Genomic DNA, 26,056 nt, shown 5'->3' with positions numbered 1-26,056 from the left:
GCTTACAATCTAATTAGGACAGACAAACAGCACAAATAAGAGATAAGGGAATTACTGAGGTGGGGATGATAAAATAATGGTACTGAACAAGTGAGTTAAAAGCAGCATCAAAAAGGTGGGCTTTTAGCCTAGATTTGAAGACGGCCAGAGATGGAGCTTGACGGACTGGCTCAGGAAGTCTGTTCCAGGCATATGGTACAGCAAGATAAAAGGAACGGAGTCTGGAGTTAGCGGTGGAGAAGAAGGGTGCAGATAAGAGAGATTTACCCAGTGAACGGAGTTCCTGGGGAGGAATGTAGGGAGAGATGAGAGTAAGATCAAAAATACTTTTTCATTTGCAAGCATCATGTCCAGTATGGCTACCTCTCCCATGGGTTTCACCTCCCCATAGTTACCACACGGAAGAAACATTTAATACATGTTGGCAGCATTGCCAATAATGTGGATGCACTTAAAACCGCCTGTTGAGGTAACAGTTACTGTGCAGTAACTTACTTCATGCTAATTGCATGATATAGTCTATGTCCATTTCTCACTTATTCCTCACCCCATTCTCCACTATGCATTTACCATGTGACTTAGCCCATATTGTCATAACAGGGCAGTAAGTATTACCAGGGCCAAGTGCTAACAGTTCATAATAATTCACACACTAATGGACAGATTCTACAGAAGGTGCAGCGAGTAGCACACTAAAAATTGCGCGCATGGCCAATTTACGTGAACTACTCAATTGAGTAAAGAGGCAACTAGTGATTGGCTGATAACAACCAATCATCACTAATTGTAATTGCAATTTATGTGCATTTTGTAGGCGTATTCTAAAGAGGTACATGCAAATTCCAATGCGCATTGCTGAAAAGGGGTGGAATGTAGGCATGTTAGTGTGTCAATTAAGTTTACATGTGTTGTTATAGAATTCAGGGGAACACGAATGTGTGTTTCTTTGGTTGCTGCCGTCGCTCTGAAATTTGATTCATGCTGCATTAAGGCATGAGTTGAATAACTTCAACTCCTGCCTTTAACTCAGCATGAATCAACTTGTCATTTCAGAAGAAAGTTAAATACATGGCATTTCTCATTAGCTTTTAATTTTGTGATATAAGGATCTGAAGTGAATCTGGAATTGAGGCTTTATGTTTTAATTTAATAATGCTGTATGGGGTTGTGTTCTTTGGAAAGTTGATATATTGTCTACTGAGAAATGTGTGGGGTTTTTAAAAAATTGTTTTAAAATTGTTCTTCATTGATACCACTTAAATACATTATAATATACAATGCCAAAAAACATACAATCCTAAACTGTTTGGTGTCATCCAAAAAATTTGTGGCATTTTCTGTTGTTGTAGAAATTTGCCCAAACTAACCTCTAACTTTGCAATAGGCTTCTAGATCACCAGTGTGAATTCTTTATGGTGATCCAACAGATGTGTTTTTAAATACAACACACTATGATCCTGATAGTGGATGAGTGGTGGTATTTTGTATAAATAAAAATATCAACAGAATTAAAATTACAAAATCAAGAAAAAATCATAGTTAAATATAAATAATAAAATGAGAAAAAACTTGCATCTGCCGTTCAAACCACTCCCACACGTTTTGATGTTGGATATACACTAAAAGCTGGTCATGGAATGTGGAAATATTTTTCTTAGGGGCCCTTTTACTAAGCCGATTAGGCGCCTACGTGTGCCAAATTGGAGTTATCGCCTGGTCACCGCATGGCCCTTGTAATTTCGATTTTGGCGTGCGTGCGTTCGTTACGCTTGTCTGAAAAATGTTTTATTTTCTGACGTGTGGCAGCTACACATGTCAGGTGGAATTTGCCTCGCGTAGACCATTACTGCCCGGTTACCGCTTGAGACCTTACCGCTAGGTCAATGGCTTGCGGTAAGGGCTCAGACCCAAAATGGCCGCACAGCAATTTTCATTTTGCCGCACGTCCATTTTGGCAAAAAAAAAAAAGGCATTTTCTGTAGATGCGCTAAAAAATAATTCTGCACGCACCCGAAACACGCATCTACACTACCGTAGGCCATTTTTCAACGCACCTTAGTAAACTTAGTTTTTCTGTTGCCTCAAATGAAAGAGCTTGCTTGCATTTTTTTTTCTGCAGATATGAACAACTGAACAGTGATCGTGAGTGCCCGAAGTATATCTTTGAGAACCAGACACGTATTGGATGTCACTTTTCAAAAGATGAACTTTGTGAGGAAAGCAAAATCTATTTGATGGTCACAGACCATTCTGAGAGCCTTAGATCATTCTACACTGATGTAGATCTTTATTCAGTCTGTAAGTTTAAACATGTTTTATACATATTTGATATCCTGTGCTCATACAGTATTGCAATTTTATGGAGCTATTAACCACTTTATTGTGCAAGGATGCCAATGTAAAGTTTTCCATGGGATGTCCAGCAGTCTGTTGTGAGAGACATATGTCTGTTCACCAAGATCTGCAACCAGTTCAGCTTCATCTCTGTTTCAAAGTAGAGACTTGAACGGGGTTCGCGGGAATCCCACGGAACATGCGGGGGTTCCCTTGGGGATGCAAGCAGTTCCTGCGGGGGTTCCAATGGAAGTGTACGCAAGCAGTTCCTGCGGGGGTTCCAATGGAAGTGTATGATGCACTTCTGCCAGCCTGTCACCTACCGAGTACTATGGGCCAGATGCACTAAACTTAACGAGCCTTTAACGAGCAAGTAGTAAACCCTGGCATGCACTAAAGACTTCTCCGAGCCATTTTCTGACGACGGTAGCAGCTAACGAAAACGGAATGCAGATGAGCAAATTGTGTAGAAACCCTATTGTAATGAGATGCACTAACCTTTTCCGATTGCCTTAACGCTGGAAAATCTAACGAGAGGTCTGTACCTGTCGGAGGTGCGCGGGATTGAAAAACGTCTATAAATGTTACAAAAAAAAAAAATCGGGAAAAAAAGTGCTTGTCAGGGACTTCCTTTATAGATGTGCTTCACTCAGCTGAGAGACTTGGAAGTCTCTCACAGCACGTTTAGCTCAGCCCCCCCCCCCCCCCCGGTAGTGTAGACGCGTGTTTCGGGTGCGCGCAGAATTATTTTATGCCTTTCTAAAAATACTAGGACTAGGGGGCATGCAATGAAGCTGCAAAGTAGTAACAAATCAGAGAAAATGTTTCTTCACTCAATGTGTAATTTGTTGCCAGAGAATGTGGTAAAGGCGGTTAGCTTAGTGGGGTTTAAAAAAGGTTTGGACGGTTTCCTAAAGGAAAAGTCCATAGACCATTATTAAAATGGACTTGGAGAAAATCCACTGCTTATTTCTGGGCTATGTAGCATAAAGTGTTTTGTACTTTTTTGGGATCTTGCCAGGTATTTGTGACCTGGATTGGCCACTGTTGGAAACAGGATGCTGGGCTTGATGGACCTTTGGTCTGTCCCAGTATGGCAATACTTATGTGTTTATGTACTTATGACAAGAGGCAATAATCCGCAACTATGCGTAGCAGCAAGTAGACAAGTGGACCAGAAATAATGAAGCGCTGTGAAAGTTTATTAAAACAATCACCAGACGTGGCCACATTTCGTCCAAAGTCTGCATCACGGGTTTAAAACTAACACATAAACGATAGGCAAGCAGGCAGGATTCCTTACAGTAAAAATATAATTTCACACTAACTCAATTTCCAAGAATTCCAGTCATTTACGTACTGCCTACGATAAATACATCACTTAAGAATCTGCCTGGCAGACCAACGGTTTTAGCAACTGGATCTGTTTTAGAGCCACTTTCCATATTTGATACATTCCTCAGACCAATGGTACCCTTCATTCTATCATATACTCGTGGTACAACCCATGTTGTTAACATCCTTCATGATCTCAAGTTGACAGATGCAGTGGCGTAGCTATGGGTGGGCACTGGCTCACCCAATTTTGGCTCATGCCCACCCAACTGCAGCACCATACTGCTCTCTCCCCCCTCCCCCTCTTCTCCGCAGCATCCCAGCATCTACACTCTGGTCTCTGTACCCCTTCCCTCCCCGGTGTCGGTACAGATGTCCTCGGCACCTGCAGCAATTCATTCTCGCTGCTTGCGTCAGCTCCGCAGGCTTCAATCCGCCACGTTCTGCCAGACAGGGAACAGGATATGATGTCAGCAAGGGCGGGATATGGCAGATGGAAGCCTGCGGGACTGGTGCAAGCAGCGAGAATGAATCTCTGCAGGTGCCGAGGCTGCCTGTACTGACATCGGGAAGGGATGGAGCTCAGAGACAGGAGCGCAGATGCCAGGACGCCGCACAGGAGAGGGAGATGTGGGGTAGGTGAAACAAACCCTCTTATGTTCTTAAAAAAATATCTCTGGGAAGATACTTGTGGTGTGTGGTTGGGGGAGGGGCACATGCCTGTGGAAGGGCCCATCCAATTTACCTCAGGGGCCATCCAAAATGCCGAGTCTGGCTACACCTCTGGACAGATATTTTTTTGGTTACTCTAGACGTAGAATCACTATACACAAATATCTCCCAGAATGAAGCCCTAGATGATGTTAGGGATACATTAACTAAAAAGACAATTAATTTGAGAATTCCAACTGAATATATTGTGGAACTAGCTGCTCTAGCTTTAAAGGAGAATTATTTCTTTTTCAATGTTCATTTTTATAAGCAAATAAAAGGCACAGCCATGGGGGCCACCATGGTCCCCTCGATATCTAATCTCTATGTAGCCAACTTTGAGGACACTAACCAGAGAAAAACGCCTATATTTCGACCCAAATCGGGAGATGGGCGTCTTTCTCCCGTGGGCGCCCAAATCGGTATAATTGAAAGCCGATTTTGGGCGTTTCCAACTGCAATCCGTCGTGGAAACGGGTAAAGTTGATGGGGGGCGTGTCGGAGGCGTGGTGAAGGCGGGTGTGGTTATCGACCGAGGAGAGATGGGCCTCTTTAGCTGATAATCGAAAAAAAAGGGCTTTTTTACCGCGATTTTGGGTCACTTTTTTGGACCCTTTTTTTTTCACGAACCGGTCCCAAAAAAGTGCCCCAACTGACCAGATGACCACTGGAGAGAATTGGGGATCACCTCCCCGGACTCCCCCAGTGGTCACTAACCCCCTCCCACCAAAAAAAACCTACTTGAAAAACTTTTTTCCAGGCTCTATGCCAGCCTCAAAAGCCGTACCCACCTCTATGACTGCAGAATGTGTTCTATCCTGTGACAGCCTTTCCCTGGTTCTGATGTGGCTCTCGGGTGAGTGTGACACCTTTTCTGTTATGCGCACTGCAGAGTCACATCAGCAATGCATTGTGGTGGGTGTAGGGTATTGGGCTCCGTGATTCCACTAGCTTGTGGCAAATGCTCACGATGTTGGTAGTTGGTAGGCTCTACTCCCATGGTGCTTTTCCCCCTGCTTACTGGGTCAGAGTGTGCCCTGTTTTGTTTCCGGTAGTCCATGAGGTAGTGGCCATTTTTGTAAGCCAGTTTTAGATCCCTTTCACATGTTAGCCACGTTACAGAACTTAGTTCTTCCCTTGAATGTGGCTGAAAGAGGGCATTGTACAGCATTCTGCCAGCTCTGACCTACTGCTCATCTCAGTACCAGGGAGACTCGCCAGTGGGGCACAACCTCTGATCTGCAGTTAACTGTGAGTAAGCGTGCTTATTCCAATAGAGGACATTTTCGGAGAGATTAGTCTTCAGGTGTCAACTGGTGTGCCAATGTTATATAGCAGCAACCAGTCCTAGAGGCCTGCGTGTATGCAGGTCCCTGGAGCACTTTTAGTGGGTACCGCAGTGCACTTCAGCCATGCGGACCCAGACCCATCCCCCCCCCACCTGTAACACTTGTGCTGGTAAATGGGAGGACTCCAAAACCCACTGTACCCACATGTAGGTGCCCCCTTCACCCCTAAGAGCTATGGTAGTGTTGTACATTTGTGGGTTTTGGGGGAGGGGGGTTGGGGGCTCAGCACCCGTGGTAAGGGAGCTATGCATGTGGGAGCGTTGTCTGAAGTCCACCGCACTGACCTCTAGGGTGTCCAGTTGGTGTCCTGGCATGTCAGGGGGCGAGTGTACTACAAATCGTGGCCCCTCCCACGACCAAATGGCTTGGATTAGGACGTTTTTGAGCTGGGCGTTTTTAGTTTCCATTATCACTAAAAAAAAAAACAAAAAACGCCCAGCTGAAAAACGGCCATTTTTTCGAAAATACGGTCTGTCCCGCCTCTTCACGTACCCGTTTTCGGACATAGACGCCCATGGAGATAGGCGTTCGCTTTCGATTATGCCCCTCTAATTGCACTTTTCAAAGTAACATTCTTCTTTTGTGCTGCAGCTACATTTACAATGTGTACATAATCTGGGCAGGAAATGAGGATACCCTTTTGGAATTTTATGCTTGGCTGAACTCTAGAGATAAGAGTTTAAGGTTTCAGTTGAATTATGATAAAAATGGAGATTTCTTTCTTAGATACTAAAATCTTTTTCAGGAATGGTAGTTTTGGAACTACAATTTATCGTAAGCCAACAAATGCGAATAAACAGCTTCATTTAATAGATCTCTAAAAGGAAATTTACCTTTCAGCCAATTCCAGAGGTTGAAAAGAATCTGCTCTGAACAGCAGGACATGATGGGATAAGCTAAATGCATGGCTTCCAAGTTTAATGATAGAGGCTGTCCTAGGAAATAAGTTAAGAGAAGGATTTGAAACAGCTGCATAACAAAACAGATTCTCTATTGAGAGTACAGCCTAGGAAACCTCACAATAGAATTGTTGGCACATTATACTATGACCATTTATCCACAGACATTACCCCCGGGATTCTGTATAGCGCGACTTAAGTTGCGCACGCAAATACTCTTGCTCCTCCCATTCCCCGTTCTGTAAAACGTACCAAACCCCAGCCCTGGCTGACCTCTAGAATCCGCTACCTACGTTCCTGTGCCCGCTCTGCCGAACGCCTTTGGCTGAAATCCTGTGCCCATGCTGACTTCATACATTTCAAATTCTTGCTGACCTCCTTCCAGTTTGCTCTTTTACTTGCCAAACAGGACTATTACATCCAGTTGACAAATTCTCTTGGCTCAAACCCTTGACATCTCTTTGCCACACTGAACTCTCTCCTCAAAGTGCCTTCACCTCCAACCCCCCCTTCACCTTCCCCCCAGACTCTGGCTGAGTTCTTTCATGATAAGGTTCACAAGATTAAACTTGAATTCTCAACCAGGTCTCCTTCCCTTAGTCCATTCTCTCAACCCTCCAGCCCCTGCCTCCTTTTCTTCCTTTTGTGAAATCACTGAAGAGGAACCTACACATCTTCTTTCCTCCTCAAAACTAACTACCTGTTTCTCTGATCCTTAACACTATCTCTCCTACTGTCATCCCTTTTATCTCTCATATCCTCAATCTTTCACTGTCCACTGCGACTGTTCCTGATGCCTTCAAACATGCCGTAGTCACACCACTCCTTAAAAAACCTTCATTGGACCCTACCTGTCCTTCCAACTATCGCCCCATCTCCCTCCTCCCTTTCCTATCCAAGATACTAGAACATGCTGTTCACTGCCGTTGCCTTGACTTTCTTTCATCTCAAGCTATTCTTGATCCACTTCAATCTGGCTTTCGCCCCCTTCATTCAACTGAAACAGTGCTTGCTAAAGTCTCCAATGATCTGTTCCTGGCCAGATCCAAAGGTCTCTACTCTATCCTCATCCTTCTTGATCTATCTACTGCTTTTGACACTGTTGATCACAGCCTACTCCTTGATACGCTGTCCTCACTTGGATTTCAGGGCTCTGTTCTTTCCTGGTTTTCTTCTTATCTCTCCCAGCGTACCTTTAGTGTATACTCTAGTGGATCCTCTTCTACTTCTGTCCCACTGTCAGTTAGTGTACCTCAGGGATCTGTCCTGGGACCTCTTCTTTTCTCCATCTATGCTTCTTCCCTTGGTACTCTGATTTCATCCCAGGTGATGGCAGTAAGTTTAATACTGCATCAGTTTTATTTGGCACTTTCTGTGGTGGGGAGGGGGGGGGGGTTAAGCATCTGGATTTGCTGTAACTATTAGGGGAAAGTTTTATCCAAATCCCCTATAGGTATGTGTCTTTTTTTGGTTCTGTTTAGCATCCTCACTTTTAATTGAGATTATCGCACGATTGTTTTCCACAACTTTCTAGCATGGCACCACATACAGAGGGTGAACTTTGTTTAGTATTATAATCTGTGTCAATCCATTGTGTTTCACAATATTGTTTTTCTGCATGTGTTGGATTCACTTTTAGACGGTTTCTTTTGATACATTTTAAGCCTCAATATGCCACCATTTTTAAAGTATTATGAGTTGTTGAATTATTACTATTTATGATTTCTATGATTTTAATTATATCGTTATTTAGTTTTAAACCTCTGATGCAGCCTTTGGGCAAAATGTGGCCACATTGGATGTTTGTTTTAAATAAACCTGCATAGCAATTCATTACTGCTGGTCTGCTTGCCACAGTTGCCACTAGGCCAGCCCAAGGGGAGTGTGTGTTCTCCCTTTTGTGCAAGACTTCCTCACTTTGAAGGGGAAAATATCTCGAAGTTCTTGAGAGGGCTCTAGAATGACCACTGTCTCGCTTTTTCTTTATACAAGGTAGAAGGGCCCAAATGCAAGGCTACCACCTTTAGTGGATCCCACTAAGCTTAGAGAACAGCTACAAAAGAGCTATATACCCCTAATTTTATATAGTGAGCCCCAAGTTAGGGTGCCAATTAGGCATTCAAATAGAAGTTAGGCACTCAATTGCACTTAGGTGCTGTTCTATAAGTGAGCGTCTAAGAGCTTTAGTGCCTAACTGCAAAGGGGCCTAAATGTGGGTGGGGTATGGGCAGGGTATGGGTGGTTCACACATAGACACCAAACTTAGGGATCCTTTTACTAAGCGAGGTAAAAGGAGCCCTGTGCTAGCGGCGTTGGCCATTTTTGCTGTGTGCAAAGGCCCCTTTTACCGCAGCGGGTTAAAAAGGCTGAAAAAAGAAATGGCTGTGTGGTAAGTTTGCACTTGCCGCACAGCCGTTTTGTAGGGGAGCACTTACCGCCACCCATTGATGCTGCCCAGTTACTGCCAGATAACCAACCCCCTGCGGAAATATTTTTTAAATATTTCCATTAGCACGGGAAATGGCGCACACTGGGGGTGGAACAACATCCGGCATCCAGGTTGGGCCTGTGGTAATTCTGGGTGCCATAAGACAACCCTTTAGTCAAAAGGGGTCCTTTATAAAGTCTACTGTAAATTGTGCATCTAGATGCCAGAATCTAAGTGCTAACGTTTATACCTACCTTCTACATGATGTAAGCATTGGCACCTAAGGGCCCTGTTTACTAAGGCGCATTAACATTTGTAACGCGCCTACAATTAGCACATGCGTTAACCTTGTAGGCGCCTACATGGTTAACACGCGTACATGTTTGCGAGTTAAAGATGCTAACGTGCCTATAATGTGGCTTAGTAAACAGGGCCCTAAATGTTGAAACCCGAATGCTATTATAGATTATCGTAGCGCACCAATTTGGGGTACCTTATTTTTAGCGCCCTTTATTGCCCCTATAGTGCAGCCCAGGGGATACTAATATTTGCTGCTTTGCCAATTTTTTTGTAATTGATGGGAATTCTCAAAGAAGCTAATGAGATTTTGGTTAACGTTCTGACAGTTTTCTTTTTTTCAGTCAGTTGACCCCTATACATAGAGGGTATTTTATTTTCTAATGATCAGTGAAGCCTGAGGGCCTAAACTCTGACCTTTGTGTTTCAGTAAAGCCTAGTACACCAAGAATTACTAACCTATCGAACATCTCAGATAACGAAATCTATGTGAGCTGGACTAATCTATGGCTTCTGAATAATGCCTGCTTATGTTCGCAAGTGGAAGTCAAGGAAAATGCGCTTGACGTGGGAACATTTTCAGTAAGTTTGCAATATTTTTTTGGTTTGCTTTATTTAGAAATGAATGATATTCACTGTGGGTTAAGGAGGCAAAAGAGGCTTCTGCCTGCTTAAAACTGTTGAGCAGGATGGCCACCAATATTCAGCAGCAGTTAACCAGGCGCAATGCCACTGAATTTTGGCTGTAATTCCTTCAGCACTGTCCAGTGGAGTGCTGGAGTGGTCTGTGGGCAGAGTCAAGGAGGTTTTATGACAGGAGATGACATGGCATGATGTCAAAAAGTTGAAGCTGTCTCCCCCGTACAACTGCCATATTGTGTGACCCCCAAACATTTGCAGATGCTATTGAAAACAGTAGCAAATTTTGTGAGGTTTATCACTGTATGTGCAGTAGCATACTTAGCTTGCTTGCCACCTGGGGTGGGTCGCCACTGAGCCACTCCACCAAGGTGCATCACACACCCCCAAGCCACATGACCCCTACCAACCTTTTTCCTAGCAAGGGGGGGTGCATGGGGCAGAGGACCCACAGACCAACAGCAATGTGGCAGCTCTGTACACCCCCTTGCTGCCTGCACCAGAGGAGGACCACCCTGCCCTTTGTATGCTACTGCCTGTCTGTGGGGGTGGGGGGGGGGAGGTTGTTTTTTTTTTTTAATTTGACAGCTTTTTATTTATTTGAAAGCTTCCCATATGTAACGAGAGTTTTTTTTTTTTTTTTTTTAATCTCTGAGGGGGAGGGGGCCCTTTGGGGTGAACCAAGGTCCCGCCGTAGGTTTGGGTGCTCCGGAGCAGCAGACTCATTTTTGGAGCCTCGGGAGGCTCAAATGTGTTTGGGGTTTTTTTTTTGTTTGTAGGAGGCAGCTTTAAGAAAGGTCCCAGCGCTGAGTTGTGGGCACTCCTGTGACTCCAAAAACAAGTCTACCTCTCCGGAGTGCCTGCGACCGCGGCTCAGCCCCCCGAGGACTCCCCCCATGATTTAAAAAAAGCTTCGGTTACATATGGGAGGCTTTTAAAACAAATTTTTAAAAAAAGCTCTCAAATTTAAAAAAAAAAAAAAAACACATACACATGGGTAGTCATAAACCTCACAAGTTTGCTATTGTTTTTAATAGTGTCTTCAAATTTTTGGAGTCGCACAATATGGCTGCAAGCTCCACCCACTGGCTTCAGCCCACAGAATGGGCCAGATAGGCTCATGCCATCTACTGTGATAAAACCTCTTTGGATAGAGTCAGGGAGGAGCCGGCAGTTATGTGGACATTGACCATATTCAATTCCAGTACCCACATCACTAACCAGGCAGATAAGACCACACAAAAGGTACTCCTTTTGTCCACTTAGCTATGCTGGTGCCAGCACTGATTATCAGCTGCACTCACATAACTTCTGGGTCCATGGCTGACCCAGATAGTCAAAGTTGGTGCTTGAACATGGTTAGATTCAGTCCTCAACAGTCGGCCGCTTTAAAATTGCTGACTGCTATGGGGTGATTGTCGGGCAGGAAGTTTACCTGTATTTGATGTTGTTTATTTATTTATTGCATTTGTATCCCATATTTTCCCACCTCTTTGCAGACTCAGTGTGGCTTACAATAATCATGAATAGTGGAAATATATTAGAAAATAGACATTTAGTGTTACAGAAGGATCTTGGGTAACATGATAATGATAAAACATGATAGTAATATAACAAGCAGATATTATAAGACAGTTCTGAATATATGTGGAGGAGTTGTGTATGTTCACATTTGTTGATCTTTGTGGTATGCCTTATTAAAGAGATGGGTCTTCAGTAGTTTGCGGAATTTGGTTAGTTCGTAAATCGTTTTTAAGTTGCGCGGTAGTGCGTTCTATAACTGTGTGCTGAAGTAGGTAAAGTTTGACGCATGCATTAGTTTGTATTTTAGACCTCTGCAGTTGGGGAAGTGCAGATTAAGGACTGTGCGGGATGATCTTTTAGCATTCCTGGGTGGTAAGTCAATCTAAAATACATATCTAAAACAGATTTATGTGTAAATTGTTATACACATAAAAGCAACAATTTTTGAAAAAGTTCTGTTAAGTGTAGCTGGCAGCATGCAGACATTTCAGATGGACATACTCAGAATGTTCCTTGAATGTATACAGGGGGGGGGGGAAGTAACCCCCTAGTTTTTTGCCATTTCCTTAGCAACCACTTTGAAGTTCAATGAGAAATTTGTATGTACTTATTTAGTCATCATACCTAAGTATTATTAATAAACATTTAATTATCTTAAGCTATGTTGATGATACTGACATTGTAGCGTTAAGAGCTGATTTTTGCGCATAAAAAATGTACTAGCTAAAACACAGTAAACTAATGTCATTCAAATGATAAAATTAGCAATGTGTCAGAATTTTGGTCTCTGTGAATGCTCGGTGTCCACCCTTAGCTTTAATTGAAAGAGGGAGGGGCTCAGTGTGATGAAAAGGATTGAAGAGAGGAGGCAAGGGAGAAGGAGAGAGGTGTTTGAGGTCAATCAGTCCCCGTGGCAGGCTATCTCAGATCATATGCAGCGTTTCAGCGATTGTTTGTGGCTTTGGGTGGAGCTTGTGATAGGCCCCCAACATTGCTCCCCAAATAGGGTTACTATATGTCTCCAGAAAAAGGAGGACACCATTGATCCAGTCCGGGTTTTGCTTCCATTGAAAGCAATGGAAGTAAAACCCAGACTGGCTCAATCTATCCTCCTTTTTCTGGAGAGATACAGTAACCCTATCAGGCAAAAGTCTTCGTCACTGTGAAGTCATTATCAGTAAGCTGGTATCCTGTTTTTTGTTTTTAATAATGGTAGTTTACAGTGCAAAGCTTTTTTGAACGCATGAAAATTGCTGGGTCGGGATGGACTGATGGTGCTCTGGGCCCCCGGGCAGCACTGCCCCCTCCACACCCTGCGCACTAGTGCGTCCTCCCTGGTCCTACATTTAAGGACCCTGGTGGTCTAGTGGCCTTTTCCAGAGTAGAAAAGATCCCCACTGTTTCCTTCCCGCTGCTCTGCCCAATGCTGCCATGTTTTCAAAATGGCTGCCGAGACTTCCTGCAGTAGTCTTGTGGGTCTCGGCAGTCTCGTGAGACTGCTGCAGGAAAGTCTCAGCAACCATTTTGAAAATGTAGCGGTGCTGGGCAGAGCAGCGGGGAGCAAAGAGTGGGGATCTAACCAGGACCAGAGGGAGGGGGAGAGCCTTTGGGCCCTCGGGCACTGTCTGATTGCCCTTATGGTCAGTCCGCACCCTGCATTGGGTTGTCACACTAAAATGTTTGTAACTTTGCTGTGTTTAAAGATACTCATTCCACTTGGCACATAAATAATAACAAAGCCGTAAATTTTCACACTGAAATATTTAGTGGTTGCTGAGAAAACAACAAAAACCTTTAGTCGGTTACTTTTTTGCCTCAGCCCTGTACATGTGTTCCCTATTTTAGAATGGCAATATACACACATTCACCATAGCACTGTCAAGGATCATCAGTCACAAATTCCTGCTTGCCAGACTTGGAGAATTAATTTGTTCCTTTCTTATAGTTATTGTGCCTATGGACAGATATTAGTCCTTTTACATAATTCTATTCAACATTCCATATGTTGGAAAGCACAAAAACTGATTTCAGAGGTCTCTTTTTGTTGCCAGTGGGTTGTATGTAGTGAAACCTTTAATTTGAATTTATATGTCAATCTATGGCAGTTTAATGGTACCAATAAATCTCATATACAGCTGACCTGGAATTCTTGTTAATGTCTCTAAATGCAAGGTGTACTTTTGGGATTCATATGCAGGCCCTGAGTTCACTGCTTACACAACTGTCATGCCCCTCTAATACCCAGAAAGGGCAATGAAACTGTATAGAGGGTAATTTTATTAACCATTTCTGTGGCTCAAACAGCATTTTACATTCAGAATTAAGCACATATAAAATTGCCTGAGATATATGCATATAAACTTAGACTAGATTCAGTAAATGGCTCCCAAATTTGAGTGCTGAAGAAGTTGAGTGCTGAGCATTCTAGAAACGGCACACAACTGTGGAACGCATTACCAAAAGCCTTGAAAACGACGTACGACCACCTAAAATTCCGGAAATCACTAAAAACCAACCTGTTTAAAAAGGCATACCCTACTGATCCAACTTAAATGCCTAATCTCTGCAACACAACCAAACTAAAGCGCGTAATGGACAATACACAAGTCTTCCGTTCTCCGATTCCCTAATGTGGCTGTGCCACATGAACTTGATCTTACCACAACATCACCCTGTATTTGTTCACACCGGAGCCTGCAAAGGCCTCTCCGGTACTATGTAAGCCACGTTGAGCCTACAAATAGGTGGGAAAATGTGGGATACGAATGTAACAAATAAATAAAACAGCATGGTTCTAGTTCAATTCCCATCTGGACAATTCCCACCATACCAGGGAGGACAATTCCCACTCATAACCCAAAAAATACAAAACACACTAGGACAAGTAATCTCCCTCCCTTTTTTCTTCCAGATCATGTGGGGGGGGGGGGGGGCCAGTACCCCCTCACACCCCCAACATTATCTGTTACATATCCCTTTCCAGACATACAGTTTGTATATGGGGGGGCAATACCCCCCACACCCCCCAAACTAGGCTTCAACCTAATTCATGTTTTATCCAAGATCTAAATGTCATAAATAAGTAAATAGATAAACACAAATTGCAGTTCATGTGGGGGGGTGGGGGGGGGTGAATGCCCCCCAACCCCCCCCCCCCCCCAGCTAGGTTTCAATCTAATTTAGCCCCTCAAAATGACACACTGATTACAATTTATATAACAAATTACTACTCTACCTATGCCTCCCCCATACACCCCCAAGCTAGGTTTCAATCTAATTCATGTCTAATCTGGGATCTAATATTATAAATAAGTACATAAATACAAACTGCAGTTCATATAGGGTGGCAATTTGCCCAACTGAAACCTGATGTAAATCCGAGTTCTATAACAGCGCGTTCATCTTTAGTGAATGCCCCTGACCCTGGCATACAGGTAACTTTGGCAAAAGCAGCGTGGATGACATCAGAGGGAACCAAATAGGTAGGTATATGACCTTGCATAAAATTACTAACACTGTCATCCAATTCCCTGAGTAAATCCTGAATAAGGTTGGAGTCTGCCAAACTGTTACCCCATTAAAATATTTTTAAAACATTCTCCATAACGTAAAATCTCCCTTCACTTGAGATGGAATCCTGATAAAATAATGTGCTTTTCCATCGCCTCTGGTTAAATAGGATAAACTCCTAATAAAAACTCACACCATTGGAATTAACTGCACACGCAAAATGTAATCAGTCCAGTCAAAGACCTGAACCTGTTTCGATGTCAAGCTTTTTTACAGCCAAGCAGCCTCAATCATAGGAGCCAACTTTTCAAAATTATTGGGGGTGCTAAGCCCAGTGGAAATAACCCTTCCTTGGACACATACAAGGAATTTTCTCAATATTGGGGGTGCTCAAGCACCCACAGCACCCAGAGTCGGCTCCTGTGACCTCAATGGCTTCAACAAATCTGTTAACCACCTCAGCTGGCAATACACTGCATCTGTAAAGAATCCAATTCCACATCTAGAAAGGTCAGTGTTGTGCAAGGACCCTCAGACTTGTCCTTAGCCAATGGAATACCAAAATGATTTTGAAATGTATCGACCAGATCCTTACAAACACATTTTTTCCGGGCCCACAAAAAGAAAATCATCTAAATAATGTATAACATTTCTATCACCAGCAACCTGTTCAATGACCCAATGAATGAAAGTGGAAAATGCTTCAAAACTTGAGCAAGAGATCGAACATCTCATTGGCATAGCTTGATCAAAAAAGAACTGTGACTGAAATTTAAAACCGAGCAGACAAAAAAGGATTCCGGGTGCGCTGGTAACAACCTAGAGGCTGATTCAGTATTGTCTTGTCTTTGCCATTAATACACCCTTACCACAAGACCTCAATAATAAGACTGCTTGATCCAATGAAGCATATCTTATGGAATAATCATTAAGGTCAATGAATGCATTAACACCAGCTCCAATTGGTAAGATAAATTATGAATTAGCCAATATGTTCCAATTCCTTCTTAGGGGCAATCCCCAATGGTGAAATGATTAAATCAAATGGAGGACTAGAAAATGGCCCAGCTGTTCTCCGATCAATTTCTTTGCACAACTTCGCTACCACAATATCACTATGAATAATCACAGAAGATGAATTAAGCAACTTGAGCACCAACACAGGGCCATAAAAAGGAATCCTAAATCCCTCACTGAAACCTTCTAATAACAATTTTACATCCTCCTTCATTGGATAATTCCTTAACCATTCTTCCAAAATCCAAATTAATTGGAGATGGAGCCTTGCACAAAAACTCCAGAGGGCACTGATCTGGATCCATACCCCTTGGAAGCCGTATTCTCTTTAACATTACAACGAAAGATGAGTCCCTCTACAGATGGAACACTTATGTCTAAATTTACAGGACTGCCGCACATGTTGCCGTGCGTTAAAGTGAAAGCAACTCCAACACCTGGTCCTGAGAAACAGCCCCTCCTAATATATTCGGCTGAAAATTTCCCCGGGTATTATTTTCTGCCTGACTTCCTGCCCCTCCCACAATCCCAGAGATGACATTTTGCGGCGTGAAACCATAAAAGGACCAGGGCCAAAAAAGTCATCTCTGTCAACCAGATGTCTACATCCCCTAAAGCCCCCAGGCATTAGACCTATCCTTTGCCAAACATTTCCTAAAATGAGTGTCATAGTTTAACCATGACCATCCACAATACATCCTATAAGCCTTCAAAATCCTATCCGAATACCTCAAAAAACATGGATATAATTCAGGTTTAGTCTCCCCCAAAACAGCAGCATAGATATTAAAACCCAATAACCAATTGTATATATATTTTGGCACTTTCAACCTCTCCTTTCCATCCTTATTCTTTTTACCTTGTAATCTTGTTCCCTTACTAATAATGCACAGAAGTCCACAAATTTTCCTTTCAAGATTCTTTTGACTTTTAAAGAAATATGGGTTCCAAGAGGCACCAAAGCACTGAAGGTATGACCACTTTTATTTAAGGCTTGACTAACATTACCCTCATTACCAACACATGAAACCACACCGGACTTCTGAGACCTCACACCAAACCCATCGTCAGAATCACTTCCTGAAGATAAAGACTCGGAAGAATCTGAAGACTCCATTGATTCCCACACATCAACTGGATTTTGCCCAGTATCTTTTCGCATATGCTTTTCACTGCCTGAATGCTTTTAACACACGCCACAAATTGCGCATAAATTTCTTATCCTTCAAATGCTTGCACAGTCCCTACCCCATACTTTTTTTCCACGCCTCCCATCAACCTTCTTTTCACATCCCAATTCATTATCACCATTCAAATGGTCAGACTCGGAAGAATCCTCAGTCACCAGTCACCGCTTGAGATCACTTGTGCTGCTGTCCAGACAAACGCTTCTATCTCTTAGATATGTCTGGATTAAGTACAGACTTCACTGAAATCTTTGAAGGCATACTCTTTCTCCTGTCCACCTTTACATTTTTTCCAACATCCTTTTTTCTTACAACATCTTCCACTTGCCCTCATGTTTTTTGCACACTTTCTGGCCCCAGTCACCGACTTGACAAGTTGAACTTGTACACTTGTTCACATTCATCAACCTGTGTAACGTATTTCTTTCCAACCCCAGACACCCCCCCCCCCCCCCCCCCCCCACTTTCTTCCAATTTAGCCCCTCTCGTTTTTGGAGCCATATCAATCCCAGCATTACTTATCCTTACCAGCACAAAGCCAACAATTCTCCCCACCCCCGACTTCTCATAGGCTCAATCAGCAGTTCACAGAATTCAAGAACAATTGCACTTCATACACGCCCCACCCCACATTTCAACCACCTATCAAAACCCTTTTCAGTCATATGCCAGCACAAACTTCAAATAGCAGTCTTATTAGAACACTAGCCCCATAATTTACACACCTCCTGACCACACTCTCCTGTCCCGTTTTTACTCAGCTGCGCATACACCCTTAAGAAGAAACAGATGTCGCAAAAGCCACAACCGCTAGTAAAGTGAAATTAAACAAAGCCACTGCAAAACCGTCATGTGTTGTCCCCAACAGTTAAAAACACTTCAAAACATTGCAAAGTGCTCAAAATACGTCGCGCAAAATTAAACTCAAAGTATTCTGAGGAGACCCACGAACAAAAACCCCGCACCATCTTTGACCACCCCAATGGAATGCCGCCAAAACCTCTCCACAAGTAATTGGTTGATTCTTCAACCAACCATACCAGCCATCCTAAAGCCACTGTGAGGTAAGCAATAACTAATGGTGGGGGATGGGTGTTCATGCACCCATTATTCCACCCCAGGTAAATCTGGGGTTTTATTCTTATTGTCATATTGGACTAGCTTGTGATAATCTAATTAAAAACATGCATTTGTTATGGTTTTCCATAGGGGATGCCCTAACAACTGTTTAGTATATTAGTTTTTAAGGAAGACAATTTTAAAAATCATTTGGGAAAAAAATATCATAAGGCCATAAAAACACAAACACTCAGCTTAAATCTTGAACAGCTGTTAGCAAAGTCACAGGGTGATAAGTTGTCTTGCCTTTCCAGGCAGGCACTGCAGAATGTAAGACAAAAAACATTAACATTTTTATATATTCCTAACTGGTCACAGGTCTCCAAGGATCGCAGTCTTGTCATTCTCAGAAAATACTTTCCTGATGTGCACTACACAGTCAGAGTACGAGAAAAAGTAGATGAACTTTGTTCTGCAAGCCTATGGAGCGACTGGAGCCAAGAGGAAAGCTTAAATGAAACATCTCCTGTTAAGAAAGGTAAGGATGTCATTTCTTTACTTGAATCCACTCTAGAGGTTTCTCCAGCGTCTGTCCAGTGTTCATTTGGTGGCTGGATGCACAGTGTGACAGTATAAGAATTAACTGAGCTCTTCAGGGCAAAAAGCGGACTAATGTGTTAGTCTCTGTGGCCTAAAACGTTAGGGGGAAAACCGGACCATGTCCATACCTAACCAATTCTGACATCTGGTGAGTGGCTTTATGCATGTGCTACTTTCTTTATTGTTTTTGGAACAAGAATAGACCATGTCCAATGTTGTAAGTCTTGCAGAGCTGAAATACCACGTGTGTGTAGATTGCTGACCGATTAAAGCTGATTCAGGCATTGCTTGTTCTTTAGACTGAAATTTTGACATAAGGTGAGTGTTTAGAATATCTTCACTTTTAGAAAAATGGCAAGATAAAGTTCTGCTTGGAAATGCAAAAAGTGGACGTGGCTCGCTTTTGCTCTGAAGAGCTCAATTTTATCCCATGTTTTTTGTTCAATCTCGGTTATCACCTAGAAATAATACTCCCCCACCCACCCACCCCCATAAAAAAACATTACAGCACCTTTCTTACCCTCTCCAGATCTTGGTTTGCTAGCCTTTTATAGAATTTCTTGTTTTGATTGGTAATATTAATTTAAAATAATCTGTTGGGATACATCAATTCTGAATAGGTACAGAAATTCTCAAATAAGAGAATCCACATTGTGAAATGTGCACTGCTGTTCTGCAAAGATAATACAGTAATACAAGAGTCCTGCCCAATTCAAAGAAAATGGAGCCAGAAGAACTGAGTTCAGGGCAGTAATGGGGTGGCATTTCAGCTGATTTAAAGGTTCCCTGTGTGCTGAATGTCTGCTTAATATTTTTCTTTAAATACTGGCCCGACAGTCTCCTCCAGCAATTTTGGATTTCTGCGTCGCTGAAACTGGCACTGATTGGCTTGTTGCTCAATTAAGTTGTGCGACAATTTGGCCATACAGACAAATTAGCGTGCAACTTTAGGCGCCATATATAGAATTTTGGGGTAATTCATTTTGGCTGTGTTTGGCTGGATTGCAATGCATTATTGATAGCACTTGATGCGATTAAAACATTTTCTGAAAAGCAGAACGTCATAGCAGATAAAGACTTTACAACCTATCCAGTCTGCTCATCCATACCAACTACTAAGCTCACTCTCATCGTCTTTCTCGGATCTTCTGTGTTTGTGTCTTGCTTTCTTGAATTCAGATAGTCTTTGTCATCACTACTTCCAGTGGAAGGCTGTTCCACACAATCACTACCTTTTTCCGTAAAGAAAAAGTTCCTTAGATTATTCCTGCATCTATCTATTTTTTTCACTCATCCTACGAACCTCATTCCAGAGCTCCCTTTTTCTTTCTTTGCAAGACAAGAGTTCACTTTTTTTTTTTTTTTTAAAGGCAGATGCCATCTGTGCTTAGGACTCTTTTTGGAAAATCAGTGCATTGTCCAGAAAGCCAAAGTGCTCGCTGACATTATCCAGACTCAGCATCTTGACTGGAACTGCAACTCGATCCAGACTCAGCATCTTGACTGGAACTGCAACTCGATCCAGACTCAGCATCTTGACTGGAACTGCAACTTGCTCCAGACTCAGCATCTTGACTGGAACTGCAACTCGCTCCAGACTCAGCATCTTGACTGGAACTCCAACTTGACCCGGACTCAGCATCTTGACCGGGATGGCAACTTGATCCGGACTCAGCATCTTGCCTGGAACTGGAACTCCAACTTGACCCGGACTCAGCATCTTGGCCGGGACTATTAAGCCACCTTCTTTCAGCTTGGGCCTCAGGAGTATTCCGCAGGGCTGGATCCAATAGGAGTTGGAAGCGGTAAAAGAACAGCTTGGTAGAGGGATCAATAGCAGAAACTGGGTTTTCTTCAAACCCAAGCCAGGAGACACGCTTTCTCTCTGTGGCAGCTTCAGGGGTATCCTTCAAGGCTGGATCAGACAAAAGTGCAACCCGGTAATCCTGGAGTGTCATAAGCAGATCCAGATCAAAAATTGGGTTGGAATTGGGATCCAACCTGGTACTAGGAGGCTCGGTTTGAAGCGCCACTCGAACTGGACTCAGAGACTTGCCTGGAAGCACAGCTTGGATGGGACTCGGAGTCTCGAGTAACTGCCCCACTCGGACTGGACTCCGAGGCTTGCTTGGAGGTGCCATCTGGACTGGCACCGGAGGCTCACTGAGAAGCCCCCCCCCCCCTTCGGACTGGAATCGGAGGCTCGGTCAGCAGCGTCCCACGGACTGGACTCTGAAGCTTTAGTGGAAGCGCCACTTGAACTGGCATTGGAGGCTCGGTCAGAAGCGTCCCTCGGACTGGACTCAAAAGCTTGGCTGGACGCACTGCTCGGACTGGCTTCAGAGGCGTGGCTGGGCGCGCTGCTTGACCTGGCTTCAGAGGTTTGGCTGGGCGTGCTGCTGGGACTGGACTGGACTCCAGCTGAACCCATAGCGTAGAATTCCCTAGACGTCTCCTCTCAGCGACAGCTTCAGGAGTATCCCACAAAGCTGGATTCAAGACAAGGCTGCAGCGATACTCTGAGAGCGTGATGTAAGGGTCAATGTCTGAAACCGGATTTTCAACGATCCCAAGCAGCCGGACATGTTTTCTCTCAGCTGCCGCTTCAGGGGTCTTCTTCAAAACAGGATGAGACAAAAGTTTCCCACGATACTGACGAAGAGTCATAGAAGGATCAAGCACAATGACGGAGCTGGACCCCAGCTGGGTCAGCTGGGCAGGGGTTCTTGCCGGGCTCATGGCCTTTGCAATCTGTCAGGTTCTCAGGTTCAGAGCCCGCGGGGCCGGGCTCTGGAGCAAACGTGAGCCCTTGGGCTGCTGCCGAGGAGCGACAGCAGCAGGCAAAACCCACCAACCAACACTGGGTAAGCACACCGGCAGGGACTGCAGGCACTGCCCAGCGAACTGGAACACATGGACTGGAATCCCCTGGACTGGAGGACACAGGACTGGAACACTGGACTGCAATCCCCCAGACTGGAGGACACAGGACTGGAACACACACCGGACAGGAACACACTGGACTGGAGCGCACCAGACTGGAACACACACCGGACCGGAACACACTGGACTGGAGCACACTGGACTGGTCCGTACAGCTTCACCTGTGCTTGGCCACTACCCCCCCCCCCCCCCAAAGGGTTGAACCCTTGGGTTCGAGTGGCCGGCAGGACTTACCGGATACCGGATGACACAGGGACCAGGACTGGAAACAGAAGTACTCCTAAACCTAAACTGATCTAAGTGCTCCCAAGCCCTAACCCAGCAGGAGTGTTCCTAACAGAAAACTGACAAAAGCACTTCCTAACCCTATACTAAACAGGAGCTCCTAAGCCCTGCTCAACAAAGGGACTTTCTAAGCCCTAAACTAACAGAGCAGGGAACTAAATACACAAGCTAACACAGGTGCTACTAAGCACCAAGCTACAAGCAGTGCTCTACAACTCTAAACTAACTAAGGTGCTCCTATGCACCAAACAACCAAAAGAGCTCCTAGCACTAAAAGGGAAGACAGGGAAGGCACAAGGAAAAAGCAGGAAAGCAAACACACGCTAGCAAAGGAGCTCCCTAAGCCCCCACGCTACAGCAGTGCACCACCGCACTAACCTAACCCAGGTTCCACTAAGCACCAAGCTACTGACGTACTTCTCACAGCAAACTGAAGTGCCTCTAACAGCACCAAACCCAGAAGTACTTCTAACAGCAAACTGAAGTGCTTTCTACAGCACCCAAAACCCAAACAGCAAAGACTGCAATGCTCCCAATAGCACAAACACCAGAAGTACTTCTAACAGCAAAATCTGTAGTGTTCCTAACAACACCAAACCCTGAAGTACTTCTAACAGCAACAGAGCTTCCAAAGCCCTACACACAGCAATGCTTCCAAACCAAGAGGGAAAAGCAGGGGAACCACAAGGGAAAAGCAGGAAAGCTAAACACACAAACACCAGTGCACACTGCACTAACACTAACCTGGACCTTAGCAAAATCAAGCAGGGAAACTAGACACAAAGTCAGAAGTGCACACTGCACCACCCTACCTAAAGCAAACACAACCATTGCAAAGGCTCTGAAGGAAACAACACCACTTCCTTATCAAGGCCCTCCCTGATGATGTCACACTCCCTAGACCTAGGCAAAAGCACACTGACCCAGAGAGGCCCAACCCACACCAATGCAACACCATGAAGCACTTGAAGCCAGTACACCCAAAGAGAGGTAGAGCTAACTCAGTCCACCCACACAGCTGTAGTAAAGTAAAACAATTAACCCCATGCTGCTGGAAGCTGCCAGCACAGAGAGACAGAGCCAGCTCAGAAAGGACAGAGAAAAGAAACAGAAGCCAGCTAAGAAGCTGACCCCCAGGAAAGAGGTAAGTTTGAGAGGGGTTCTGACCCCAATCATAACAGATATCTGTTTTAAGTAGTTATTTGCACAGGTAAAAGACTTTTGAAAGTTTTCTACATTATGGGAATAATTTTAAAAAGCATTTTCCACTTGTAAAAAACTTTTTTTTCATATGTTGAATGTACGCATATATGTACACAAGTTTATCAAGATGGTATATACTTTTATGTGTATTGCAAGTAGGTATTGCCAAAAGTGGAGTTTGGTTGGATCAAGGGTGAAGCTGCACTGTACATGTGTAGAGTAAAGGGAAAGGGGATGGGACTTGATATACTGCTGGAGCTGATGCAAATATGCACATGAGCATTTGTGGGGCTATTGGTAGTCATTGTGGTGGTCTTTTACTTTGCCATGGTAGCATTTTTAGCTTGTGGTAGAAATCATCTGGCGGTAAACGCTGAGACACCCATAGAAATATAATGGGCGTCTCGGCATTTATCACCAGCTGATTTCTACCTCAAGCTAAAAACGCTATCACGGCTTGGTAAAAGACCCCCGTATGAGCCTATTTTATTAAGACACATAGATGCCTATATTGCCTTTATATAATAGGCACCTTTGTGGAGTTTTCACATAGGTGCCCTGTTTGGCAAGTGACTAGAACCAGTCACTAGCACACATTGTAAGCTCTGTCAAGCAGGGGCTGTCTCTTCATGTTCAAGTGTACAGCGCTGCATACGTCTAGTAGCCCCTATAGAAATGATTAGTAGTAGTTATATTATGTTTTTCAAGTTAAAGGCTGGTCCTCCTTCACTGTGCCAATATATGGGCAAGCTGGGATTCTGTTGCCCAGTAACATGGGGTGACGCTTCTGCTGATATTTGGCAAATTAAATCTGTTCACAAACAAGTATTTGCAACATGAGGCCAATTTTCAGCACTGGCTGGCAGCTTTGCAGAATCCATGGGCCCTTTGTTCCTGAGAGCCTGCAAATCCCACTGCTTGTAGTGCTGCTGGTTTCTTTTTAACTTGCTGGTTCAATATATGTGCATTTAACATAGAGCAGGATTCCTGGGCCTCACCCAGTCTTGCCCCTTTTTACTGCTGACAGCCCAGGACAGTTTGGGGAGGGGGACATTTTTTTTCTGCAGATAAAATCCTGCTTATATGCACGTTGAATTCTAGTAGAGAGAAGGTTCAGTTGATCTAAATAGCCAGTTTCTTTTAAATAAGGCCAAAATATGGACAGGTTCTTTCAAAGGGTTTAATCCTAGCTGGGCTGCTGTGTTTGAGTATGGCTATTAGCTTTCTTTCTATTCTTGAATTCCTGCAATGCTTGAAATAATTTTATCATTTAGTTTCAGGCTAGGGAGAATTTACTTGAACCTAACATCTACCCTTTTCACAAAGGGTTCTACTTTAGGATATGTTTCTGTGAAGACATTTCAGGACCATGGAAGGGGGGGGGGGCAGGGGGACAAAATTCCAGCCTCCAAGGGGGGCCCGGCAATAAGTGTCCTCCCCTTGTCAGTGTTCCTGCAAGCTACTGGCAGCATAAAAAAAGAAAGCAACCTGTTTCCAGCTAGCCCTGGACGTGTTCCCTCTGCTTTGTTCCTCCTCCTCTGACAAAACTTCCCGTATCCGCACAGGCGGGACACACAGCAAAGGAAACACGTTGGAAGCCAGGCAGAGCAGAGGTAAGTTACTGCTTTGTTGATGCTGCCCGCAGCCGAAACACTGCCAACGGGAGGAGGGAAAGAAGAGAAATATTGAACCAGGCTGGGGTGCTCTGGCAGCAGTGGTCAGGCGGCGGGGAGTCAGCGGCGGGCGGGTGGGGGTGGCGGCGGCGTGTCTCAGCAGCCCCAAGACATTTCTCCTGGTAAGTTTTTTTTTTTTTTTTGTTTTTGTTGTGTTGTTGTTTTCCCAGAGACAAAAAGTGGATCAGGCCCTTTGTCGCAAAATAGGCCTATTAAAAGTGTCTGCCTGCATTCCTCTTTATTTATATACTTAAGAACGTATAACCTGGTTATAAATAATGCAATAATATAACCTTATACTGTAGAAACACATACAAATTAAATTGTGTAAAGATATAACATGATAAAACCAAATTCATACAGTAAAACAGATCTTATGCTGTTGGCGTAGCCAAGGGTGGGCCCAGGCCCACCCACTTCGGGCTCAGGGCCATCCAATAGCAGCACACCTATGATGTGGCTGGCAGGCATTCTTCCCAAGCCCCACCAGCCGAAAACTCCCAACAACTGTCCCTCCTGCATACCTTGTAAATAGATCTTCACCTGCAACAAGTAGCGACTGATACATGCTGTAGGGCCAACATGAGCAGTGTGTATTAGTTGCTGCTGGTGAAAATGTATTTAAAAGGTATGCGGATGGGGATGTTTGAGAGACCATATGGTATGCAGGCGAGAGAGGGAGAGACCAAATCACTTGTGGGACAAGGCAAAGTTCTTCTGCCTACCCATCTTGGGCCCAGGCCCACCCAAAATTGGGTGTCTGGCTACGCCCCTGCTGTTGATATTATGTTTACCACACAAGCTGTATTTACCCAAGTCAGTATAATGATTGGTGTAACGTGCACATAGCTGTTAACCCCCACCAATTGTGTGCAATGACATTCTAAGCAACCCAGGAGTGGTCTAAGGACCCCTTTTACAAAGCGGTGGTACCCATAAGTAAATAAGTATATAAGTATTGCTACACTGGGCCAGACCAAAGGTCCATCAAGCCCAGCATCCTGTTTCCAACAGTGGCCAATCCAGGTCAAAATACCTGGCAAGATCCCAAAAAAGTACAAAA

General features: G+C 44.0%; 1 protein-coding gene across 2 annotated transcripts in view; it reads left to right on the top strand.

Moving 5' to 3' along the window:
- IL13RA1 (interleukin 13 receptor subunit alpha 1) overlaps positions 1-26,056 on the top strand; it is a 120,938-nt gene that overhangs the window by 36,710 nt on the left and 58,172 nt on the right. For both annotated transcript variants that reach the window (XM_030209604.1, XM_030209605.1), the window contains 3 exons: positions 2,120-2,298; positions 9,784-9,935; positions 18,668-18,827. In XM_030209604.1, coding sequence (XP_030065464.1) covers positions 2,120-2,298; positions 9,784-9,935; positions 18,668-18,827 — 491 coding nt within the window. The remainder of the gene's footprint in view (positions 1-2,119; positions 2,299-9,783; positions 9,936-18,667; positions 18,828-26,056) is intronic.

Source organism: Microcaecilia unicolor, chromosome 7 (assembly GCF_901765095.1).
Source record: "Microcaecilia unicolor chromosome 7, aMicUni1.1, whole genome shotgun sequence".
Taxonomy (NCBI): domain Eukaryota; kingdom Metazoa; phylum Chordata; class Amphibia; order Gymnophiona; family Siphonopidae; genus Microcaecilia; species Microcaecilia unicolor.
This window is presented reverse-complemented; position numbering and strand designations above follow the sequence as displayed.